The following is a 22,442-nucleotide window of genomic DNA, read 5'->3' on the forward strand; positions in this document are numbered from 1 at the left end:
GGTGGAGGCTGCTGCAGCCCCAGATCCCTGCTGCATGGCTGGACAGGGACCGTGGATTCCATGCGCTCCATGCCCTTGGAGGGAGTGAAACCAGAGCTGTACTCAACCGTAAGCAGTTTGGTGGAGGGAAAGGGGGGCAGAGGCCGTGGGGAAAAGGTTGGGGGCAGAGGCTGTGGGTGAGCAGGTAGGAGGCAGAGGCTGAGTGGAACATGTAAGGGGTAGAGCCTATGGGGAGGAGTTGGGGGGCAGAGGCTGCAGGAAGGGGGAGAGCCTGGGAGGGCAGGTAGCAAGTGGTACAGTCACCATGGGGTGCAGGCTGCAGAGGGGGAAGGTGGGGGGATGGGGACAGGTGGGGCCACCTGTTCTCCCCACTGTATGCCCTTTTGCTGCTGTTTTCCATGTTGTAGTGGTGAGATTATATACATGGAAAATTATAACAAATTGAGGAGTTGTCTTAAATTGAAAGTCATCTTGGATTTGGGTAAATGTGGTAATCCTTGCTCTTTCAGCTTTTCCTCGTTAAGTCATACTTCCCAGGCCTCTAATCCTTATTGTTGCTCTCGGCTGGACTCTTTCCAGTGTGTCCACATCTTGTGGGAAATGCGGGGCCAAAACCTGGGTGCAGTACTCCAGGGGAGGCATTACCATTGCCAAATAAAACAGAAGAATTACTTCCCTTGATTTTCAAATGACACTCTTGATCTCCTCCTCCTGCCTCTCCCTCACCACGATCTGCTGGCTGGGGATTTGGCTCCGTGGTAGGACCCAGAGGGTGGTGGTTGACGGAAGTCAATCGTTGTGGTGTGCTGTGACCAGTGGGGTCCCTCAAGACTGTCCTTGGGCCTACACTATTCAACATTTTCATTAATGATGTGGACATTGGTATCAGAAGCGAACTGGCTAAGTTCACGGATGACACCAAACTCTGGGGTAAAGCATCCACACCTGAGGACAGGAGGGTGATCCAGGCTGGCCTTGACAGGCTCAGGAAATGGACGGACGAGAACCTGATGGTGTTTAACACTGAAAAATGCAAGGTTCTCCATCTTGGGAGGAAAAACCTGCAGCATCCTTACAGACTTGTCAGTGCTACACTGACTAGCACTACAGGTGACAGGGACTTGGGGCTCATGATTGACCACAAAATGAACATGAGCCTTTAATGTGATGCTGCAGCTGGTAAAGTGAGCAAAATGCTGGCTTGCATCCATAGATGCTTCTCAGTTGAATCCCATTGAGTCATTCTCCTGTTGTACTCGGCCTTGGTGAGGCCGCAGCTGGAGTACTGCATCCAGTTTTGGGCTCCACAATACAAAAAGGATGTGGAGAAGCTTGAGAGAGTCCAGAGGAGAGCCACGCGCATGATCAGAGGTCAGGAAAACAGACCTTATGGTGAGAGGCTGAGAGCCATGTGACTCTTCAGTCTGGAAGAGTCAAGGCTCAGGGGTGATCTGGTGGCCACCTATAAGTTTGTCAGGGGTGTTCACCAGAGCACCCCAAGGGATGAAAAGGTCAAACAGTCACAAACTCCTCCATGACCATTTCAGGCTGGACATAAGGAAGGACTTCTTTACTGTGTGAGCCCCCAAGGTCTGGAATAGACTGCCACTGGAGGCGATTCAAGCACCTACTTTGAACGCCTTCAAAAGCCATTTGGATGTTTATCTTGCTGGGATCCTATGATCTTCCAGCCCCTGGGGCAGGGGGCTGGACTCTGATCTTCCAAGGTCCCTTCCAGCCCTAATGTCTATGAAATCTATGAAATTTTTGGGGGTTTTTTATACTGCAGAAAATGTCTTACATTATGGGGACCAAACATACCAGGAGAGGTACTAAAGCTGTTGGTGATGGTAGTGGTGTAATGCTGGTTTGTAAAGCAGGTTCAGGCATAGGGATACAAGGCTCCTATACACATGCAGGGAGCCAGCATGTTGGAGCAGACTTGATTAATCAAGTCTGCTGGAGCATGGAAATTAACTCGCCTCAACAGACTCTATTGTCACATGTATCAGTGTCTCCATTGTGAAAAATGGTGGCAGGACACTTTGAACTAAAGCTTGTTCGATGAGCTTTGGTTCAAAGTGCCCTGCCGCCATTTTTCAGCGTGGAGGACACTGATGCACATGATGCTCGGGCACTTTTAATTCTCATATCTTGCCCCTCCATTTCTTCCAGAGCACGTACACAGATATTACTGATTATTTTTTTTGTAACTGCTCTGCTCAGCTGTTAAGGGAATTTTCTCTGCTTATGCTGTGATTGATTACTTTTATGGCCATTCTTGTTTGTGGTGCAGTTAGGATTTGGTGCCAGAGTTGTTGAATCAGTGATGTATTTGCATTACCTATTGTTACCCTATGCTCTTCATATGGCAGCTTCCGAAGGCTCAGGAGGGGTATTTCATGGATCTTGCTAGTTCTGTAGTGTTCTGAGCCACTGAGTTGTATATTGGCTGATTTGGGAAGGGCTTATCTGCCAATGTGCAGCTGGGACTGTTGCTCTCCCTTGTATTCTTTCTTCATCATAGTTTTCTCCTGAATTCACTTTTTGGCCCCAGATAATTTCCCCTCTGTCTTCCCTATTTAAATTAAATGCAACTCAAAGCTAGATAAGGAACTGTGCATCCTGTTTACCAGAGGTACTCCCATTTGTCCAGTGACAGGGGTGAATGCTGTTCAGAGGCTTTCCTCCATTTTTTCTTTCTTTTGCCGTGCAGTTTGAGGCTCATGCATGGGCTGTGTTGAATGCTTGTGCTCTCATGCCATCCCATGCAGATGGCATATATTCAGGGTTCAAATTATGGGGAAGCTTGTGTGGGCTGAGTCCCCCCATAAGAGATGAGAACAACCCCCCCTGTAAGATTTGAAAATTATAACCTGGGAGGATCCTCTGGTTTTATTAGGGCATAAAAATGGGCAGCCCATTTTTTTGCAGACCCCGCAAGAATCAAAGTATAATTCAAACCCTGCATGTATCCTTCTCACAATTTGTCAGACTGGTGCATTGACAAATTGTGACTGTAGCTCAGAGAACCTTTTGAGATGTGGTCACCCTTCCCCATGGGCAAAATAGAAATGAATACTACCTACAGGCAGGAGGATAGAGACATTTCTATTAGTTCAAGTACAATTGGTTTTGTCTGAGAGGACCAAGGAAGTAGGGTATACATTAAATCTAGTTAATGCTTCTGAAATCATTAGCAGGACTCCATACATGAGGATCATCAGGAAACTGGGGCGTAAGTGGTTTGTCCCACTGCAAGGGTCCAAGCCTCAAACCAGGAACAAGCCAAGACCAGGACCAGGAGAAGAGCCTAGGGCCAAGGCTTCCTGTACAGACCGAGACTTGGACAGTCTGCAGACCTGGTCCAGGAGACCAACTAAGGTCAGGAGCAAGGGAGAGCATGTGTTACTCAGCCTGTATCCTGCAGGAATCTGAAGTCTTTAAACAACTGTGAGCCACTCCCAGGAGCAAGACCTCAGACACAGTTGTGGAGGCTAATGTTCAGCCCTTGTCAATAACCTTCCCCATCAAGGAGCCAGTCAAAGGACCCTGACCAGGACTTCACTTTGAGAGCTTCATCCTTACATTCTTGGCATGCATGAACTACAAAAACATACATCATTTTGTAATGTATTTTCATTGTTTAAAAATTCCATCCACCTCAATCCATAGATCAACCGTCTCCTGGAAATGCACAGGGAAGAAAGAAGTGGGGCTGGATGAGATTTTAGTTCTAGGCCCATGAATAACATTGAAGGAAATGGAAGAAAAATCCTCCTCTCGCGCTCTCCTTAAGAAGGAAAGGGAAAAACAAAAAAGAGATATTACATACTGGTTTTAGCTTATGCTGACTTTATAAATTCTTCTTATATGAGGGCAGTGAGCACAGCAAACAGATAGACAGGTCCTTCAGGCTTGAAGCATAAGGTGTAAACAATGTTCCATGAATCAGAGACAGTTTGCTTGCCAGCTGAGATGACTTCAGGCTTAAAAGACTATCACTTGTAGATATCAATTCTTTCAATACTAATCCTGACTGCTTGCTATGATAGCACAGTGGTAATTGTTGGACTCAGCTTTCCTGTGTTTCTGATTAGAGGATACAAACTCTTCTGCACAAAAGACCTGCTGCCTGAGCTGCTGTGCCTGTATGTAGGATGCAACAGGACATGACACAGATCTTGAAATGGGTAGAATGAGGTGTTTGCTGTATGCTTTATGATGGGTTGGCAACCAATGGCCTATAGGTCAGATCCAGCCCACTGAGTGATTGCACCCAGCCTGTGGAGCTTGGATGTCAGTGGTAACTTGGTGGTAGGGAGGAGTGGAGTAGAAGTATAAGAAGGTGTGGGTATGTGTGGGTAACAGGGGCACCAGTGCCAATCTAAAGGGTTTGCCCCAGGTCCCCACCACCTGCTGCAGTGCAGCTCACTCTGGCACAACCCTTTTCACTGTCCTGCTCTGTGCATCCTGCATCTTTGCCTGCTCCCACCCCAGCCTTCCCAGCTCTTTATGCTGCCCTAGCACTGCTTTTGCCACCGAATTTGTCACTTGCAGCAATTGGTGAGGACAGGAATCAGTGATGAGGGATAAAAGGCACCAGCACTGGTGGTTGTGGTGATGCGGGGGGTAGTTGGGCGGGTGGTTGTTTTGATAATTTTGCTTTATAATTCTCTAGCTTACAGAGGGGCAGTGTTTCTTTTATGCATGTCTCCATCTTCCTTTCCCATTTCATGGCTTGGTACATTTTTTTTGTGATCAGATTTCATCCCAACTAATAAATATCAAGCTTTAAATCTGGAATTCAAACATACTTCTACACATGTCTGTATTAAGAGGGATGAAATGTGATTGGAATGAGAACCCATTTTCAATATCTGGAGCAATACTTTGGGCATAGATTCATCATATTTTCACAAGAAGGATGACGACTCACTTGACATGGGACTGGAAACCCTTTAATTAATTGTACAGGCTGCCTTGCTGTTGCAACCTTAAAACAAAAACATACCTCTTCAGTTTCTGTAATGAATCAAGATTTACTCCATCCAGTATTTTCATGGAACTGAAATATTTGTATCCTTCAAAAGTATTTGTAAAACTCAAATGAAAAAGGAAACAGACTTAAAAATATCACTGTCAGGAAAGGGCTATCTATCTAAGTGAGCCTTATAACCCAACTGGTTTATAATCTTATAATAATAAAGTTCATAATCTAACCTAAAAGATTATGGACGTGCCACAACAGAAGTTGGTGCTTTCACTGTCTCCTGTCTAGTATTATCAACTGCTCCTTCACCTATTTATCTTTTTAGATATTTAGCTAAAATGCATTTGGATTTTTTGGGGATGCTTTGGAATAGGTGGGTACTTTATTACTTCTGAATTAACAGCAAAATACCAAGGGAGTTCTACAGTTTACTTATGTGAGTAGCAAAGTAATGTGCTATGATTATATTGTGATTATATGTTTAAGGTAATACAGGTTTAATAATAAACTTAAGATCCTCTATTTCACAGGAGTTCCTTTAGGTGCTTTTAGCTTGAGCACAGAGGTCTGTACCTGATACTATTTTAAAGAGCTATAGTGGTAGGTTATTTAATAACTTCAGGTTGTTCTCATTCTTTGCTCTTCAAGCACTACATTCACAGTAATCATTCTTTGTCTTTCTTGCAGTTAATAGCTCACTATTTAATGAGACAACAGAGCCAACAGCTACCTGGTTGACTAGCTCCTCTGCTGAGATGGTAAGTGAGACTTAAGGTAGGCATTGGGAATGCCATTTTCAGTACTGCTCAGTTCCTGTGGTTGAAACAGATGGGCATCCCCCCCACTGCTTGCCATCTCAAAAAGAAGTGAGGGAGGGATTAAAAGTTAATAACAAATAAAGGAAACACTTTCAAGTAATACCCTAGTCCCATTTAAAATGGGAAAAAGGAAATCAGCACTCCTTATTTTTTTTATGTAAGCCACCTGTCCCAAATCCTAGTGGGGAAAATACTATTTACTATCACCCTGTTTAGTGTTTACTCAGTTTTGCTTTGGAAATTGATGACCTTCAATAACTTGCTGTTTGTGATCATGACTTCCCAGTATATTAACATGGATAAAGTTTGCAAGGTTGAACTTCAGTGCAACTTCCTATCTCAGACTTTCATAACTGTGATAATGTAGATCCAGCCATTTACAACTGGTTTTTAATTTAAATGTACCTCTGAACAGTAGGGACCCTTACTGGCATTTGGAAACGCGTGTAGTAATTTGCATACAGAGAAGTTCATTTCTTTTAGCAACATTTAGCCACCAGCCATTAGCTCATCTTCACTGTTGCATTAAATGTACTGCAGTTCTGCATACCCCCAAAATCTGAACCTCTGGGTATGGACAGAAGACTATATAGAGCATTTAAAATTCTGCCTTTTTAAAGTGTTTTTAATTTGTAGTGCTTCAGTAATATATACCTCAATCGCCTGCCAGCCAAAGTGTCACCTGTGAAGTGCTTCAGAGCTGTCCTTGTTACAGTTCCAGCTGGTTTGTAGCACTGTGCTATGGATACTATGGTACCTCGGTCTGTTCTTGTTATATAGTGCTTTAGAGTCATTTGCAGCACTATAAATGGTATCCTTTATTACAACTCACAAGATATGTACAGACTTAAATAATTTTGACTGCAGGATTTCAAGTTTGATGTATTTTAATTGTCCATCTTAAAACGCACATGGAGGACAAGGATCAAGTTATCTTTTCTGTCTCTTAAGTGCCTCATGTTTCTCTCTTGTGTTAGAGCACCAGTTAAATAACAGATGTGGCCACTTTCAAATCCTCACAGAATCACCTGTTGCCCAATGAGAAGTGTGATGGTGTTGCTTATCCCTGTGATGGGAAACTGCTCACGACTTCCTGAAAGCAGGCCCCATTCTTGCAGGCTAATCTCTGGAGGTTGACCTTTTTCCCCAGAAAGTCAGTGAGTCATCTCAAGGTTTGGAGGGAATCTTCCTGCACAGATCAGATGGGGTCAGTGTGGCAAAGATATTAATAGGGACCCTGTGCTAATTCTGCCCTTACAAGCTCCTTTCCCCCCATTTTTGTGTTAATTAGCTATAGTTAGCAGTAAGCTTGCAAGATTTACACAGAGGAACAAACTTTTGGAAGAGGGACAAAAACCTGAAAGGTTCTGGCTTAGAGAATCTTGCTGTTCTGCTCAGTCATACAAATTGTTAAACTGGGGACTAGGAAGGAATTTTCTCCTAGGTCAGATTGGCAGTGTGCATGTGTGTGCCTGGATTTGGAAGATTTATTGTGTAAACTATTGCGTATGAATGAATGGGGCTGACTGAAGAGACCCTTTTCAGTTCTATATTCCTTTAAAAACTGAAAAGGAAAAGAAATGGAACCTTATGGTTTCAAAACTCTGTTCCTGAATAGAAAATGCTTTGTGGTTTAAAACAGGAAATGTTACATGGGGAAGCTGAGCTGCCAGCTGAGCTTTTGTTATTATTACTGTTTGTGTTTCAGTGGCAGGGAGAACTCCCAACTGAGATAGTCTCTGCTGAAGTGAACACTGCACATATGCAGAGTAAGAGAGAGAGAGAAAGAAAAAGTAGCTCTAAAAAGCTTGATACCCAAGGCATATAGAGGTTGGGAGGCAAAGTCTCATGGCTGGTCTCATGAAAGAGAGACTACATGTCTGGGGTCTCATCCAGTTCCCCTGTACACTGTCCCATACTATCTAGTGCTTCATTTATTGATCTTTGGTTTTGTTGCTTTGCTGGTAGGCAGTCAGTGTGGATGTGACCTTGGATGTAAGTGTATGCAGAGATACCTGATCGAGCTCCAGAACCAGAAGCCATGTCAGTTTTGTGCTCATCCTAGTGAGGTCTGCTGAGAAGGCAACAGTGTGCTAATGCAGTTATACTGCTTCTGGGTCTGGAGCCAAGATGTGCAGAGCTGGCTCTGCACAGTATGCCTTTGCACCAGGCAGACTCCAGTGCCTGAGCTAAGATGGTCACAGCTTGCTTGTCATATTGGCATAATGGACAAAGCTTGTGGCTCCTCAGCAACTGAGTTTAATTCATTTGGGGATTAACATTCTGGGGAGCGAGATGCAGGACCCAGGGTCCTCTTGCACGTGACAGTGTAGGTCAGTGTCCTTCTGACAGGAGGCTGGTCCAAGGGCCTGCTTTTCATGATATTTCCTAAGACATCAAGATACCTGTATAGGATTAAGGGCAAAACAAATTGTCAGGGGCATACGAAGATGCCCTTAACAATGGTAATGACAGTTCTATGATAGATTCTGCTAGAGAGATGCTGAGTATTAATATGTACTGTGACAAAGTGAAATAACTTCAGATGCTGCTTATAGCTGACATCCCACTACGTAGGAAATGACATGTCTCATCAATCCACTTGTGCTGAACTCTTGCTGAGGTGTTTCTGCTGAAATCCAGCCATGGTGGGAAAACATCCTGTGGTCTAGGTGCTGTGTTTCTGGTGCTTCGCAGCCTGCCTAACCTCAATCTCAAAACTGGAAAAGAGAACTTCTCAAAAATGCATCCTGATTTGGGGGCAAAGGCCAGTGCAAATGGTTAGAAAAATTGCCTATTTTAAATCCATGCACTGGCTCTGCTTCTTTGAAAAACAGGAGCCCTTTTGTATACTTGTTTCGAAGTGGCAGCCAGACAAATGATTTAAGTAATGGCAAATGCTTCTGCAGACAATCTTTTGCCTTATTCTGATGCAGTGTTAATGAGATAAAGCTCTAGGGGGATATCCATTTGGTTTCTGTCAGGTCTTTGATAACCCAAATCCTTTAACTGTTCAGTGAGCACTGTACAGTGTTCATTTATGCAGCTAAGCAAGTCCATAGACCTAGTTATTTATCTGTTGTTGAATATGCATTCAAAAGTGGTGCAGAGGGAGGTAAACACAGAGCCTCAGTTATTTAGGTAACTCCCTGGGTTAAAAGTGTGTACCTACTGTCTATCTACCCTAAAGTTAGTAGTCAGAACAGATCTGGAGAAATCCAGTTGATGGGTGACAAATTCTGCTTCTTGCTGCCATAGAGAGAAAAAAAATGCTGAGAAAGCAAATTTCGTAATAACACCTTGTCAGATGAGGACAGTGTCTTTTTTCCTCTCCCCATTAGTGTCAGCAAAATCATGCCTTGGTTCAGCTGCAGCTTTCTGGATTCACAAAGATTGCTGAGGAGGCTGAAATTTGATGTGAGCAGCTTCCTAGCATAACTTGATCAGCTTTCAATGTTTCATGGCACACCAGATGTATATTAGTGTATATGCATCATATAGGAGATAATAGTAGACACATATCATGGTTGTATACCCACCAGCAGTAAGTAGCCCTCAGTTTTAATGCATACCAAGGCTTCTAGTAAGGCTTAACTGACCTCTTAGTTCACTATTCCACTTCTAAGCAACTGCTTTTTGTGGGTTGCTAAAGGGAACGTGAACCTATTGTGGATCATGTTCCAGTTGGAATGTTCCCATGCTTAGTGTTGCAATAAGAAATGCCTACATTTTCTATAACTAAAAATTAGCAGGAGGCTGGAGCACAGGTGTAGACAACTGAAACCTTTAATTTTTTTAAAAATTTGACTGGATTCTGAGTGGACCAAGTATCGTTATGACAGCTTTCACTACACATGCTGGGAAGAGAATCACAAGCTTATTCTAATGCTCTATGTGCACATTTATATTCCTTTCTCTGTTTCATACATTGGGCAGATTGCCTGATGAGACCTGATACAGAGTTGGAAAGGAGAATTGTGTTTTGAATCCTTGCCTTTTGCAATTTAGTGTGAACAGTGGGATATACACTTTGTGGTAAGAGTGTGATGGTATTTTATAAATACTGTGCAGTCTACAAACACTGGTAACCTGAAGTCTTACAATGCCTTATTTACTCAAATCCAAGATGAGGGTTTTTTATTTCTTCCCATTTCCCCATTGTCTCCATCTCTGGTTACAATTCTGACCTGGTTCCAACTCTGACCTGGAGCCACAGCTGTCCCCACACTGTCTCAGCCCCTGCCTGGTCCCTGCCCCTTGCTCCCCACCAGCCTCGTCCCTCATCTCCCCTTGCTACAGTCTCTTTCCACCCCTGTACCTCCCCAGTGGTGGCCCCTCGCCTATGCCCCCAATTCTGCCTCCCACACCCCCATCCCTATCCCTACTACCTCCCCTACCAACTGTCCCCCCACTGCCTTCTCCCTGCCACTATTTTTCTCACTACATCAATGGTGGGGATGAATTTAAGGTGACCCTCCAATAATTAGATTCTATATATGGAAAACAAATTTATAATTTATATTAAATTTATAATTTACAACAAATTTATAATTTTTCAATGTATCTAATTATGGGGGGGAGGGGCGTCATTTTAAATTCAGGGTTGTTGTGGATTCTCATAAATATGGTAAATATATAGAAGGGATCCAGGACTGAACTGTAGCCTTGTGTTCAACGTAAGACTAGGAGTGTGTGAGGGCCAGCTTGGCTTAACAGTAAAACTCTTCTTGTTTGGTAGTCCCTCTCAGTTGAGGATGATTGTCTTCCATGATCGGCTTATCTATGTGTCTGAAGATGGCTGATGAGGCCTATCTGGGATTGACAGACCCTACTGCAGCTTGGATGTGTTTTCATGTGGGGTGGACGGCGCTGGATTCTTGATTTGGTTCACGACACGTGATTTCTGCTGCTCCTGCCTTTCCATCCCCTGTTACTGTCATGAGGTTTCAAAGTACTGAGATCCCTTAGCAGACTCTTCCTTCATTTGGGGCAGTGCTGGGCAATACTCTCTAATGAGTTGACATCAGTGTTGCATTTTTTAAAGTTGGCCTTGAGGATACCCCTGAAGCATTTTCTCTGCCCTCCTCTTTAGCATATGCCTTGGCTGAGCTGGGAGAATAAAACTTCCTTCAGGAGTCTAATCATTGCGGCAGTAAGCACGGTGTTTGCTTGCAGGAGGATGCTAACATTGGTGAGTCTGTCTTCCCACTGGATTCGGAGAATCTTCTGGAGGCAGCTGGTACTTTTCCAACAACTTGATATCTCCTGCACATTGTCCATATCTCAACTCCGTACAGCAAGGTGGGGATCATGACTGCTTGATAAACCATGAACTTGGTTTTGGATCTGATGTCACAGTCTTCAAGCATCTGTTTCTTCAGGGGTACAAAGTCTGCCTTTGCACATTTGATGCAGTGTTAGATTTCTTCGTCAATGTCAGCCTTCTGTGAGAGATGACTTCCGAGGTACAGGAAATACTCAAAGTTCTCCACAGTCTCACCATGGATCTGGATTACTGGAGCTGGGGACTGTTCATTAGGAGCTTGTTGGTGGAGGATCTTAGTCTTCCAAACGTTAAGCGTCAGTTCCATTTTTCTGTATGCCTTGGTAAAGATGTTGACAATTTCCTGAAAGTTTGCTTCCTAATGAGCACATGCTACAGAATCAGCAAACTGGGGCTCAAAGATTGTGGGCAGCTTGGTCTGGGTTTTGGCTCAGAGTTGGCTGAGGTTAAACAGGTTACCATCCATTTGGTAGCTTAGCTCCACTCTGGCTGGAAACTTGTTGGTGGTCAGATATAGGATCATGGGAAGGAATATTGAGACGAGTGTTGGAGCAATGACTCAGCCTTGCTTAACTCCCATTTTAACCTCAAAGGGATCTGTGATAGTTCCATTACTGAGAACCACCACTTGCATACTGTCATGGAGCAGGCAGAGAATGGTGACAAATTTTGGTGGGCATTTGTATTTCAGAAGGATCCTCCAAAACACTTCTCAGCTGACAGAATCAAAAGCTTTTGTGAGGTTAAAGAAGTCCATGTAGAGAGGCTTATGTTGTTCCTGGTATTTCTCCTGCAGCTGATGACCTGTTAAGATCATGTCAATTATTCCTCTTGATACTGTAAATGCAAACTGAGATTCTAGGAGTAGCTCTTCAGCAAGTGGAAGGAGATGGTTCAGGAGGCTTCTTGCAATGGTCTTTCATGTGGTGGACAGCAAGGCAATCTCTCTGTAGTTTCCACAGTTGGACTTGTCCCCTTTCTTGAAGATTGGCCCAGTCATGGCACTCTTGGCAATCTGAGGTTGTTTGGGATTCCTTCATCATTCCAGATCCTGAAGATGAAGGTATGAAGCTATGATGTGAGCACCTTTCCTCCCTGCTTGAATATTTCTATGGGGATTCCATCTGCTCCAGATGCCTTGTCATTCTTTATCTACTTGATGGCTTTCTTCACCTTGTCAAGGGTTGGAGGGATTCCAGGATCATCTCTGATCGGGTGTTGCAAGATGGAGTTGAGGTCACTCTCATCAACAACAGAGTCTCTTTTTGAGAAGGTCTTCAAAATGCTCCTTCCCATGGGCATTGATGGCTCCCCTTTCCTTGATGAGGTCTCTTCCATTCTTGAGACCCATTCTTGGGTCTCAAGGGGTTGGTCCCTGAGTGCTCAGACCATAGATGGCTTTGGTGGAACTGAAAAAATGGCACATATCATGGGTGTCAGTGTGATGTTGAATCTCCTTAGCTTTGTCTTTCCACCATTTGTTCTTCATATCACAGTTCCTCCTTTGGACCTCTGCCTTGGCTTGTTGGTGATTCAGTTTCTTTTGCTTGGAGTTGGTATCATTTTGCCAAGTACAAAAGGCCTTGTACTTGTTACTGATCAGCCCTTGAATCTCCCAGTCATTCTCATGAAACCAGTCTTGATGTTTTCTGGTAGAGAATACAAGTGTCACTTCACAGGCACTGATGACACTGGCCTTGAGGGCTATGCACATACTGCTGACATTTTCCCATTGTTGTTGATTTGAATTTACCAGTGTTTCATTGAGGCACTGGTGGAAGAGGTCTCTTTTGCTTGGGTCCTTGAGTCCTTCAATGCTGATATGCCATTGGCGTTGCTTCTCTTGCAGCCATTGTTTGGGAGCCAGTTTGAGTGATCTAACTGAGTGGATGAGTCAGTGATCAGTGCAGCAATCATCAGCTCCCAGCATAGATCAGGTGATGTGGACATCTTTGTGATCCCAGGGATGGATGATGAGAATCAATCGGGTATCAATGCTTAGATCATGGGTGTTGACATGATGTCTTGTACCTGTTTTTCTGGAAGAACAGGGTGTTGGTGATGGTGAGTCCATGATCTGCACATTTGGTCAAGAGGGAGAGTTGACCTTTCCTTGTTCATGGTTCCATTCCAGAAGTTAGAATACCTTCCAATTCTGGCATTGGAATCACCAAGAAGAATAAGTCCGTCTCCCTCCAGAATGTCAGAAAGGATTTGGTCAAGTTGGTGTAGAATTCCTCCTTGGTTTCATTGGTGACATCAGGAGTCAGGGTGTACATGCTGATGACTGTGGCATATTGAGTCCCTGCCAGTTTAAGATGGAGAGTCATGAGGTGCTCATTAATTTTGATAGGGAACTGACTGAGTTGGTTTATGAGTTCATTCTTAATGGCAATACCAACTCTGTGAAGTTGGCATTCTCCTTCCTGTTTACCCTTTCAGAAGAAGGTATAGCTTCCTCCATGTTCTTTGAGCTGCCGATCTCCCACTTGCTGGATCTCGCTAAATGGAGCTACATTGGTGTAGTGTCCCCTGAGTTCTTGAGCCGCAATTGCAGTGTGGGACTCTGGACATTGACTATTAGGGTTGTCAATGGTTCCAAGTCCTGAAAATGATGGTGTCTCTTTGCTGGTATTTTTTACCTCAGTAATGGTAATCTGATCTCATTGGATATAGCTATCTAGTCAGGAAGAAGGTAGACAGGCTATGTTTAGGGTACTTTTTCTAGTCTCCTCTTCATGTGGCATGAGCAGACTGGATCCTGAAGAGGGCTGCTCAGTCATAGTTACAACTGCCAAATCACACTCCTGTTGCATCCACGTGCTAGAAGACCTTCTTGTAACTGCAGCCTTCATGCCAGTTCATGACTGGGAGTTTCCAGATCTCACAGTCCTGCTCCTGTCTCCATTAGCTGGTCACCAAAGGACTTGAGGAATGTGCTGGAAAAACTGTTTTCATGGAAGATGCCTGTGCTTGACTTCTTTTATTGTGGAGAAGCTGCTGCACATCAGCTTCTACATGGCTCTTGACCGAATAGGAGAACAAGACAACAGGGGATCTCATTCCAGTGCAGCCTTTATCTGCCTTCACAGCCATTGAGAGTCTAAAATCTTTCACCTCCTCCACCTGTGGGGAAGAGCTGTACTGCTGTTCATCATGTCCACAGGTGGCAGATAGTGGAATGACTTTCATGGAAGGTTAGTTGTGAAATAAGCAGGGGTAACTCTGATAAATATGCAGTCATGGACCAAACACTGGCAGCACCACCAGAATGTGGTGAGGACACCAGATGGCAATGCTTTCCTTTTGAAAAGCCACATATGTATCCTTTGATGATGCTTTGATATGGTGAGTAGGGGTTGCCACTATAATAAGTCTGCCCAGCCCCCAGCCATGGGTCTACAAATACAACAGTAGAACTACAACTTATCCAGAATTAATTATACTTCAGCAGCTTATTAATTTTCTGCCCAGGCCAATAAAAATTGAGAACAGTATGAGGGAGATGTTTGTAATTCAGTTACCGAGAGACCAGTGCTACTCCGCAATGAAACACACAGCTGCTCTGACGCAGTAGCCTCTTACTGTCCAAATGAATGAAGATGTCTCAGGGCCTGCTCTGAGGAGGAGCCCAGGGACCCTCTTACTGAAAGGCCATTGTTGTGCCTTATGTAGTAGAAGTGGAGTTTGATAGGAGTGGGTGGCAGGAGAACGGACTGAGCAAGAGACAACAAAATCCAGGGTTGAGGTCAAGTCTCAGGCCAACCTATACAGCTGGGTTCTTCACCAGGCCAGCCAGTAAGTAAAGCTTAACCTGTGTTGGTCAGTACAGAGGAAAGCTGAATCGTAGTAAATTAGGGTTGGAAAGGAACTTAGGAGGTCTAGTCCAACCCCCTGATCAAAGCAGGACCATCCACAACTAAATCATTCTAACGAAGGCTTTGTCTAGTTGAGTCTTAAAAATCTCCAAGGACTGAATTTTCACAACCTCTCCCAGTAATCTACTCCTGTGCTTTACTACCCTGCTAGTGAGAAAGTAACCTAAACTTCCCATGCTGCAATTTGAAACCATTGTTCCTTGTTCTGTCATCTGCCACCACTGCGATCATTGTAGCTCCATTGTAGCTTCCTTTCTGTAACTATCCTTCAGGTAGTTGAAGGCCACTATTAAATCCCCTCTGTTTTTTCTCTTCTCCAGACTTCTCCTCTCCAACTTGACAGTGATTTTTAGTGGAGGTAGGAGCAGAGGTTCAATCTCTTACCCCGTGGAAAAAGATATAGATGAAGTGAAGGTGTTTGTTTTATTAGTTGGTATCAACAGTGTACATTGCATGTGGAAAAAACCTGTTGGAGAAGATTTCTTCACCTCCTGGGTAACTGCAAGGAGCTGTGCAAAGTGACTATAGCACAAGGTTTCATTTCTACTTAATCCATATTAGAGAGCTCAGAATTTGTCTTGCTGTTTAATTAACGCATACCCTTTTGACTTCCCAGTTAAAGTTCCCTTGCTACCCAGTCAACGGCCTTATATTGTTGCACACAGCTGCAGACATTCATATCCTTTGGTTGTAGCATGGTAGCAGAGGATTCTCCATTCCAGTTGCTATTTTCATGAATTGACATGACAAAGCTCAGCTTCATGAGATGTTTTCTTTCCCCTTTAGTTCAACGGTACTATTGACTGGTCATCTCTGGCAAAGAAGGAGTGCTTGAAATATGGAGGAAAGCTTATAGGCAATAACTGCAGATACGTACCTGATATCAGCCTCATGTCTTTTATCCTCTTCTTTGGTACCTACACCTGCTCCATGGCCCTGAAGAAATTCAAGACCAGTCGCTATTTCCCAACTACTGTAAGTATCTCTGTTCCTCACACAGGTGTATTTTCTTATTCCTCTGGAGCACGTACAGTACTGTAACCTTGTCTGCAAATCTTCCTTTTGTTATACCTGCAGCACAGAGCGGCAAAGGTTTTCTACAAGTTTATGCACTGAGGGCATTCTCTTTTTGTTGAAAGAAGATATGTCTTTCAAAATACTACTGAGCTTAGGCAAGTAACAGAATTGCTTACATTTAAGCTCTACAATTTATGGAGGGCACATGTAAGAAAGAAAAAGAGCTGAAAGTTTTGTCTGGGATATTTAGTGGTAATAAAGCTAAATATAGACGAGGCTTTTGAGCTGATCTGTTCTGTTGTACTGTTTGCTGGTGCATGTCTCCTCAACCCTTTTGCTTCAAGTATCAAGAATTCACCAGAACAGGTTACTGAACCAACAGCATTCTCAAATAGCCATTTTCAGTGCCCTGGTAGTGAGGCTGAGGGCTGTTTCCCTCCACATAGATAGATAATATGGTGATCCACAGTGTCTTGGGTGGTAGGCACAAACACACAAATACAAATTGCCTTATCAAATGTCACGGAGGTGCAGTCAATACATAAGCTAACAGTTTTCTTAAATAAAATGAAGTTATTTGTACAGCATTAAGAAGTCTTATGTCTCCTAATTCCTTATAAACCTATTGATTCATTCAGCTCTCTGTCTTCAGAGGAAAACCTGGAAGCCTCACAAATGTTAAGGTTGCCAACTTTGAATGATCAAAAAAGTCAGTGTAAAGGTTAGGTAGACAGTATTAACTTAGCTGCAGTGCACTTCCTGAATAGTTCATGGTATACATGTATCAGCCCTAATTCCATTTACTCCTGTAGGGTCTGATCTAAAATGCATTACAGTCAATGGAAATCTTCCCATTGATTTAAATTGGCTGTGTACCAGGCTTGCAGCCAACTCATACAGAGCCAAGGTGGGTCAACAAAAGCTCCTTGTTTTGTCTTCCCAGCTACACCTATCATAACAGTTGATGGCAAGGGAACACATGGAAAAAGTCCTACCCCAGTTCTCCATAGTTTGCAATATATGGGATGGTGACTTCTGCCTTTGGCAAGATCCAGCCTTTCCTAATTTCACAAGAGCTAAGACTGAAAAGAAAATAGACATGCTAGTTTCAGGTTCCTCTCTGTAACAAAACAGGTTTTTGCTGAGAATGTCTGCCCGCACTAGAATTTATGATAGGCTGATGTTTACAGTGATGTAACATTAAAAGGGAACTTTTTATTCTTTTTAATGAAAAGAAAACAAATTTCATTCAGGCTGGAATGTAGCTTGATTTTCTTGTACCTGTGCGACTCGTACTTCAAAAGGATGTAGAGAAGCTTGAGAGAGTCCAAAGGAGGGCCACATGCATGATTAGAGGCCTACAGACCAGGTCATACAAGGAGAAGCTGAAAGATTTGGGACTGTTCAGCCTGGAGAAGAGAAGACTCAGAGGGGACTTAGTGGCAGCCTATAAGTATATCAAGGGCATATGTCAGAGCTTGGGGGAGCATTTATTCACTAAGGTCCCCCAGGAGAGGACAAAAAATAATGGGCACAAACTGATTGAAGATCGCTTCAGGCTAAACACAAGGAAAAACTTCTTTACCAGTTGTGTGCTGAGGGTTTGGAACAGGCTTCTCCCAGAGGTGCTACAGTCATTCACCCTGGCAATCTTCAAAAAACATCTTGATGCCCATCTTGCGAGGATCATCTGATCCCAGCAGTCTTTCCTGCCCATGTGCAGAGGGGGTGGACTCAATGATCTGTAAGGTCCCTTCCAGCCCCTAACAACTATGAAACTATGAAACCCTGAGAAGCCCAACAGAAGCAATTCTGAGAAGGTTACACAAAAGGATTAAAAAGTGCACCAAAATCTGTCCAGCTAGATTTTTCAGATCAGATTCTCAGGTGGATCAAGTTGTCATAGTTCCATTAGCTTCAGTGGAGTAACTACAGTGCATGCAGATTGAGTATTTGTCTTCAGTTTCTTTTCACTTCAGTGGCTTGTTTTGTTTGTTGCTTTAATGCCATAAAGAAGAATTGAGTAGTATTAAAGATTCCTATTGAATCCGAATTGAAAATGTCATCGGATTCATTTTTTTAGGTTCCTGCCTCCGGTTTCCTTGTCTTTGCTTACTGTCTGATATGACATCTTCATTGCTATATTGTGTTTATAGTTAAATATTATATATCCCATTTTTGTTGCAAATCAAATCATATTTAAGAAAATGAGTCAGTTTTTTCTATGCCGCTTTGATTTTACCTATGAGATATTTGGATTTTTTCTTCTTATAGTGCCAACTCTTGGGAATCTTGTCATTGCATGAGAATCCCGGCTTTCACAGTGTCTAAACATGATGAAAGCAGAGAAATGAATGAAAACATGAACCCTAAAGAACCAGAAACCAGGAAGCAAAAGAGCCTCAAATTCATTATTTTGATAAAATCTCATGATTTTTGAGACTGATTCATAATTTTTGAATACCTGGCATTGACAGTGTTGGGAATAGATTATGAAAACCCTGTCAATTATTGTGAGTATACAAGTCAGTATAAATAGGATGGATTAAAAAAAAATATATGCTTATAAAAGCCTCACCTAGTTGATAATTATTCTTGAAGTCTCAAAGGACTTTTAAACTACTTTTAAACTTAAACCCATGCACACAAATCTGACTGGCAGCAAGTAAAGCCCACAAATTTCAGCTGAACCTGTTTATTGGCTCAGTTCCCAACAGTGTGTGAAAATGTCACAGAAGTACTGTCTGTAACTTGGTTCAACACACAGGTCTAGTCCTTCAATCTATAAAGAAGTGGCTGCAAGTCTTAGTGGTTGCAAAGTCACTGTTGAAGTGCACAGAACCTATTCAACTATGTTGATTAGGTTTTATTTTTTTAAATCAAATTTATATAGAATAAATAGAAAATTAGAGATGGAAGGGACCTCAGGAGGTCATCTAGTCCAACCCTCTGCTCAAAGCAGGACCATCTACAACTAGATCATCCCAGCCAAGGCTTTGTCTAGTTGGATCTTAAAAACCTCAAAAGCTGGAGATTCCACTGCCTCTCGGGGTAACCTGTTCCACTGCTTTACTATCCTTCTGGTGAGAAAGTTTGTTCTAATATCTAACGTAAACTTCCCTTGCTGCATTTGTATGTTCTTATAGTTTATGCTAGTCAAGGCTTAATAAACAGTCCTCCAAACAGCATTGTCTTTGGCCATATTTCCACCTCTTTGATGGGATATTACACATTTACTGACGGTACAAATAAATACTCGGATAATTAAAGTTTGGTAGGCTACATCTTGAGAGCTGGAGATTCTTGGTAGCTCTCTCATGGTCAGACCCTTTCTGTGTGTGCTTGGTTTGGTCTCAGTGAAACCACTAGCAATTTCAGCATGTTCTCTTCCATGTTGAAACAAGACAATATGTTTGCAAAGAAATGACTTCCCCCTTAAGAGGTGGAAGCAAGTTATAGTGTCATAACCGGTCATTCAGGTTATGGAGTCACACGCAGCCAGAACACGATGCTGGCTGCACTACTCTTGTGAGTGCCATTAGCTACAGAAACTGGTGTGCCTTAAGCACACTGGTCCCAAGACATCAGTAGACTGGAAGGATCTTTGACTTTTTGACTGGGCAAATAAGAGAAGATTAATGCAAGGTCTTCCTTGAATCTTGCAGTATCCATGCAGGATGAAAGCAGTAGTGAAGCTAGGCAAAGTAATGAGTGCTTGTCAGATTTGGCAACAGGAGTAAGTTTTTTGGGGAGCACCTGGCTTTTTGCTATCTTGTAGTTGCACCCAGTGAAGCAATTTATGAATAAATAACCTTATCCCTTCTGAAACAGAGCAATCCAGGATACATGTTGTATTTCTTTATCTGTTTTCCCCCCTTCCCCTCAATCTTGCTTCTCCTTTAAAATTATGTGTATAATTTTCTTTTGAAGCAATAGGAGTATTTTTATAAAGACCAAAATAATTTCCTCACTCTCCTGGGCAGAAGATCATTAAGGTGAGTCAATGTTACAGTCACTCAGGCCCTTATTCATGTCCTTAAGCACCGTTCCAGAATAGGGCTGCACATAAGCACGTGCCTAAGTTCTTTCTCAGATCTGACGCTGCAGCTGCACTTTAAGGCCACACATAAATTGTTTCTGTCCTGTAGGATGCACAGAAAAGCCTCTCTCCCCCAAAGCAGAATGCTGTGAAGCTTGTCAGCCCACTTACTGGCACCCTTACAAAATACCTGTAGGACTGCGGGGCCAGAGTAACATTAACTTGCGTGCAATGAAATTGAAGAACTGATGAATAGATATCTGGACAAAACCTACAATCAGCTTATTGAAGCCTTTCTTGGAAGAGAAGCTGATCTAAGTTGGAAAATCCATTTTCTGTCTGCTGGAGGTTATGCCTTACCTGGCAGCACTTGAATGTGAGCTACAATGTTCTGGGATCCTCTCACAAGGCTCTTCTCCTAAATTTGAACTCTATGTGTTGGGTTGTGCATCAAGCTGAATAGGAGGAGGCACATAGTCTGAAGAGGGACTGGATGTGTTGCTTGAAAGACAGCATAGCTCATTTATTTCATTCAAGCATATGGAAGTTATTTATTGTTGCATTTTTTCCTTTTTGAAATTATTGGCCTTTTGGAAAGCAGTGCCAGATGCATTCCATATGAAGACAGTGTCCCTCAACCTTGTTAATCCTAGCTGCTAGTTTTGCATCTAACACTGACAGCTGACAAATGACATCAACAGCATTAGCCATAAAGGCCTTACTGTGTATTAATCTCCATGAATATCTTGCATCTCATTTAGAAAGCTGTTCGGAGATCTGCAAAGGAAATCTCTCACCACTCTGTCTTCCAGTGCGTCTTACCTAAGAAAGCCTCTTGCTAAATAAAAGACCATTTTCCTTGATAAGTTTGTATTGTAGCTTTTTCAGAAATGGTTCCAAAGTAAGTAGTCTTCTGTGTTGGGGATTGATTGTTGGCTACTGCAAAACAGAAGAATATCAGTAAGACAGCTTGGGAAAATTCTTGTGGCAGTTGTCCACAGAAGAAGTTTTCTTGTTTCCTGGGGATTATTTTTGCAGTTCTAGTTAGGCTTAATTGTTTGACTTTCAGACAGTGTAATAAAGTACCAGAGCACATTTAAAATATGACATCAGACTACAAAGTGCACCATTGTTTCTATGGCAAGGGAAATCCGGGAGCATCAGATTGGAACCAAAGCATGAACAAAATGGTTGTTCCTACAGTGTATTAGCTATTGTTGTTCTGTCTTTTGTTTCAGGCCAGGAAGCTCATCAGTGACTTTGCCATTATCTTGTCCATTCTGATTTTCTGTGGAATAGATGCTCTGGTAGGTGTGGATACACCAAAACTAATTGTGCCAAGTGAATTTAAGGTATGTTTAAGGTCTTTTCTGCAAAGGCCACCATCACTTTATTTTATGCCTTGTGTAAAGTTTGTCTGTCTCCTGGTATTACATTGTCAATTACTAAGAAAGTAAGCTCTCCAGAAAGGCTTAGTTTTCTCAGACAGTTACAAATATATTTGTTTAGATGTACAAATTGATATCCTTTCCATTAACTTCATTTCAGTTGGTACAGAATGTCTTCTACTCAATCCTGCTGATAAATGTTCTAACAGACAGACTAGTACTTCTGCCCAGATAATGTTGAACTGTATCACTCCCTGATTTCAGCAGGACAGATGCTTGTTCCACCTATTGTCATTGGTAGTCCACATATGGTCCCACTGGTTTTAATGGAACGGCCTGTATATGTCCATGTATGTGAGAAAAAGTCTCCACAGCTTGGATCTATAGACTACTATAGTGTACAATAGCTACTACTAGAGCTGACCCTAGGGGTGTGTGGGGCCTGGGGCATATAAGCCTATGCAGGGGGGGAGTGTGAAGCCAGTGGCACATGATGGCTGTGCAGAGTCGTGGCACCCTCAGCATGTGCCAATGTCTGCATGGCCTGTACTGCACTGTTTCACAGTTTCATAGTTTCTAGGGTCGGAAGGGACCTGAGCAGATCATCCAGTCTGACCCCCTGCCATGGGCAGGAAAGAATACTGGGGTCAAATGACCCCAGCAAGATGTTCATCCAACCTCCTCTTAAACACCCCTAGGGTAGGAGCCTGCACCACTTCTCTTGGAAACTAGTTCCAGACCCTAGCCGCCCTGACTGTGAAGTAGCGCCTCCTGATATCTAACCTAAACCTACCCTCTGCCAGCTTGTGACCGTCATTCCTGGTCACTCCTGGCAGTGCTCAAGAGAACAGTGACTCCCCCAATCCCCGCTGATCCCCCCTGACTAGTTTATAACAGGCCACAAGATCCCCCCTCAGCCTTCTCTTTTGGAGGCTGAACAGGTTCAGGTCCTATAGCCTCTCCTCATAGGGGCTGCCCTATTGTCCCCTCATCATACGAGTGGCCTCCTCTGGACCCTCTCCATG

At 43.1% G+C, this 22,442-nt stretch overlaps 1 protein-coding gene across 2 annotated transcripts in view; it reads left to right on the plus strand.

Moving 5' to 3' along the window:
- Positions 1-22,442, plus strand: part of SLC4A4 (solute carrier family 4 member 4) — a 270,292-nt gene that overhangs the window by 213,421 nt on the left and 34,429 nt on the right. For both annotated transcript variants that reach the window (XM_019534275.1, XM_019534276.1), the window contains exons 14-16: positions 5,681-5,751; positions 15,760-15,948; positions 21,268-21,381. In XM_019534275.1, the coding sequence (XP_019389820.1) occupies positions 5,681-5,751; positions 15,760-15,948; positions 21,268-21,381 (374 nt within the window). The remainder of the gene's footprint in view (positions 1-5,680; positions 5,752-15,759; positions 15,949-21,267; positions 21,382-22,442) is intronic.

The sequence above is a fragment of the Crocodylus porosus genome, unplaced genomic scaffold, assembly GCF_001723895.1.
Source record: "Crocodylus porosus isolate Cpor-Errol unplaced genomic scaffold, CroPor_comp1, whole genome shotgun sequence".
In the NCBI taxonomy this organism is placed as follows: Eukaryota; Metazoa; Chordata; order Crocodylia; family Crocodylidae; genus Crocodylus; species Crocodylus porosus.